Below are 2,824 nucleotides of genomic sequence, written 5' to 3' on the forward strand. Positions count from 1 at the left end.
CCGACCTGCACTGTCGGTAACTTTACACCTGTTTTGCACCTGTACCAGTACTGTTTGCATTTCCTTTTCCTTTTAATATATTTATATTTTAATTTTTTTATTTCACGGTAGCTGAAATGGAAGTCCCAAAAATCTCATTGTATCCGTTGTAGAATATGATGACAATAAAGGCTTTTTAACTTCTTTTTTTTTAACTTAACTCAAGTTAAAGTTTCTTATTTTGATTCTGTAGTTCCATCATCTGTTTCTTTGTCTTGAATCATATTTTTGGTAATTATTATTACACATGGACTATATTTGCATATATATTTGCATATCCTGTGTATTTCCATGTTCAGTTTTTTTATATTCCAGCCAATATATTGAATATAATTGTTTTAACCCCCCCAGTATCTATATTGGTGTGTTGTTCAGGCTCTATTGATTCGGAAGCAGCAGAATTTATGAACTCACAGAGGGAACGAGCTGCTGGATGATCTGATAGAGGAGCTCTGTGTACGAGGAGACGGTGGGACAGCCACTCAGGTTCAAGGTGAACTTCCCCAGCGGCAGGACGTCTCTCCTGGAGTACCTGTGGCAGCGGGAAGAACGGCAGATTCACCACGAGGCTCCATGCGGCTGTGGATGCTGGGAGCTAACCTGGACCTACACGGTGGAGATGAGATGGAGGAGGAGATACTCGGCGGCCAGAGCGTCTCCCAGGAGGACGTGGGTGAAGTAGGAGAGCAACTCTGCCCTGACGGCGGCCATCTCCCCCAGAGTCGATGAGAAAACTGCAGAGAGGATAGAGAGGGTTTCTATGGCAACACCAAATATATCCGATTGTGAAAAACATTTCCTCTGCTGCAATGGAAAACAACAGAGCTTTCCTTTAAGGTTCAATGATCCGATTGGCCCTGATGATCCCCGCCTTCTTAACGGCTGGTTATCCTCCCACAGCAGTGTCTCGCAGTGAGTTTGTTGCAGATATTTTGATTTATGCCCACTATTGAAGCGTGGTCTGCTCCATGTTATTCCATGCAACAATGCAAGAGGGACAATCAGGAACTACCTGTGGGTCTAAATACGGAGTATGACATCATCTGCACGCTGGACTGGAGTTGTGACAGGCAGCCCGGGCCACAGGCGGCTACGCTCTACCCCTTCTATTCATTCAGCGAGCTAATCTAAATCGTTCGATTCCATTTTAAGAGCGAAATCATCTGTAGCAGCACTAGACATCTTCCAGGCATGTGAGGAAAACTAGCAGCAGTTCAGCGGACAGGATGAATGAACGGTAGCCGGCGTGTGGATGGCGTCATACACACTCCGCTTTGTTTAAAAAATATATAAATATAAAAAATATAACCGTGGATGTCTGGGGGACAGTGATTCGCCTACATGTTATGAATGCTGGCGTACCATAAAGAATAAATGATCAACAGTTTAGTTTGTGCCTTCAACTCGTTGCTCATAGGAAGACGTTACTTAGATATAACCTAACGGAATATCTTCAGAACGGCTCCACATGACACAAAACTCATATGGGTGAGTAGAACATGATGGAATAACGTAAAATCAAGGGCGTTCCCTTTTAATGTTTCATCAGATAATTTTAAGCCCGTTACAAACATTCAATCATGACCCTGGACGGATGGTATGTAGTTGTTAATGTTCAGCAGACCAATGAAAATGCGTCGTCGCTCCCCCCCCCAGAGGTGGAGAGACCGTCATCATTAAAATACAATTTGAAAGACAGAAATTTATCACACACAATAATTTGGATTATTGCTCAGTGGCGCAGTGGGTAGCACTGCTCCCTTGCAGCAAGAAGTTCGATTCCCGGTATTTTTACATGGAGTTTGCATGTTCTCCCTGAGCGTGCGTGGGTTCTCTCCAGGTACTCCGGCTTCCTCCCACAGTCCAAAAACATGACCTTTAGGTTAATTGGCTTCTCTAAATTCTCCTTAGTTGTGAGTGAATGACTGTTTGTCTCTATGTTGCTCTGCAATGGACTGGCGACCTGCCCAGGGTGGACCCCGCCTCTCGCCCACTGACAGCTGGAGATAGGCACCGGCACCCCTCAGGATCCCAGCAGGGATAAGCATGAAGGAAAACTGATATTTCTGTGTGATTTTGTCGGTAACACATTCAACTTTGTAAAGAAAAAAGCATTCAATGAGAATATTTCATTCAGACCTAGGATGTGTTATTTACATTTTTTTTTTTTAGCAGTGTGATATTTCCCTTTATCTTGGTAAATATAAATAAATCAATCATTCCTTTCCTTTTCATCAGAGACATAATAAAACCTTTGCATCAAATCTTTGGAGCTTGACTGAATTTCTGAATTTAATCAAAACATGGATTCTTTGTCAAATTTCCAACAAACTATAAAACTCAAGTTAAAGAGACTAATAAAAAGCCTTTGGAGCGCACAGCTGCCCGTCTCTACCTGCTGCCTTCACTGATGTTACTAATTCAACCCATCAGAAACTCGGCTGCCTCTCAATGTGTGACAGACGAGGACATCGCTGAACCTGTTAAAATATGGGCAGTGCAACAGGAAGACGGGCACATCTGTTGGCACCCCTTGTAAAAATATGTAAAAAGACTTAAAATTCATCTTTGACTGCAGCAGAAGAATCTCACTCTGAAAAATATTTTTAAAAAAGCACAAAATCAGAGCTGCAGAGCTACATCCTCTAGTCTCTCAGAGTCGAGAGCAGAGGTCAACAGAAGCAGGTTTTTAAGGCTGATATTTAATACCAACAGTGCAGCTGTGATCGATAATCTCTGAAAACCACAAACATTTGTAGCTGTACAGTGGATTAGGGCCACTGAA

At 42.7% G+C, this 2,824-nt stretch overlaps 1 protein-coding gene across 1 annotated transcript in view; it reads right to left on the bottom strand.

Annotated features, from left to right (window-relative positions):
- mcmbp (minichromosome maintenance complex binding protein) overlaps positions 1 to 2,824 on the bottom strand; it is an 18,670-nt gene that overhangs the window by 7,810 nt on the left and 8,036 nt on the right. Inside the window, exons 10-11 of the mRNA XM_015380324.1 lie at positions 650 to 773; positions 454 to 571 (exon numbers count right to left, since the gene is read on the bottom strand). Of these exons, the coding sequence (XP_015235810.1) occupies positions 454 to 571; positions 650 to 773 (242 nt within the window). The remainder of the gene's footprint in view (positions 1 to 453; positions 572 to 649; positions 774 to 2,824) is intronic.

Source organism: Cyprinodon variegatus, unplaced genomic scaffold (genome assembly GCF_000732505.1).
Source record: "Cyprinodon variegatus isolate N-32 unplaced genomic scaffold, C_variegatus-1.0 Scaffold11, whole genome shotgun sequence".
NCBI classification, from domain to species: Eukaryota; Metazoa; Chordata; class Actinopteri; order Cyprinodontiformes; family Cyprinodontidae; genus Cyprinodon; species Cyprinodon variegatus.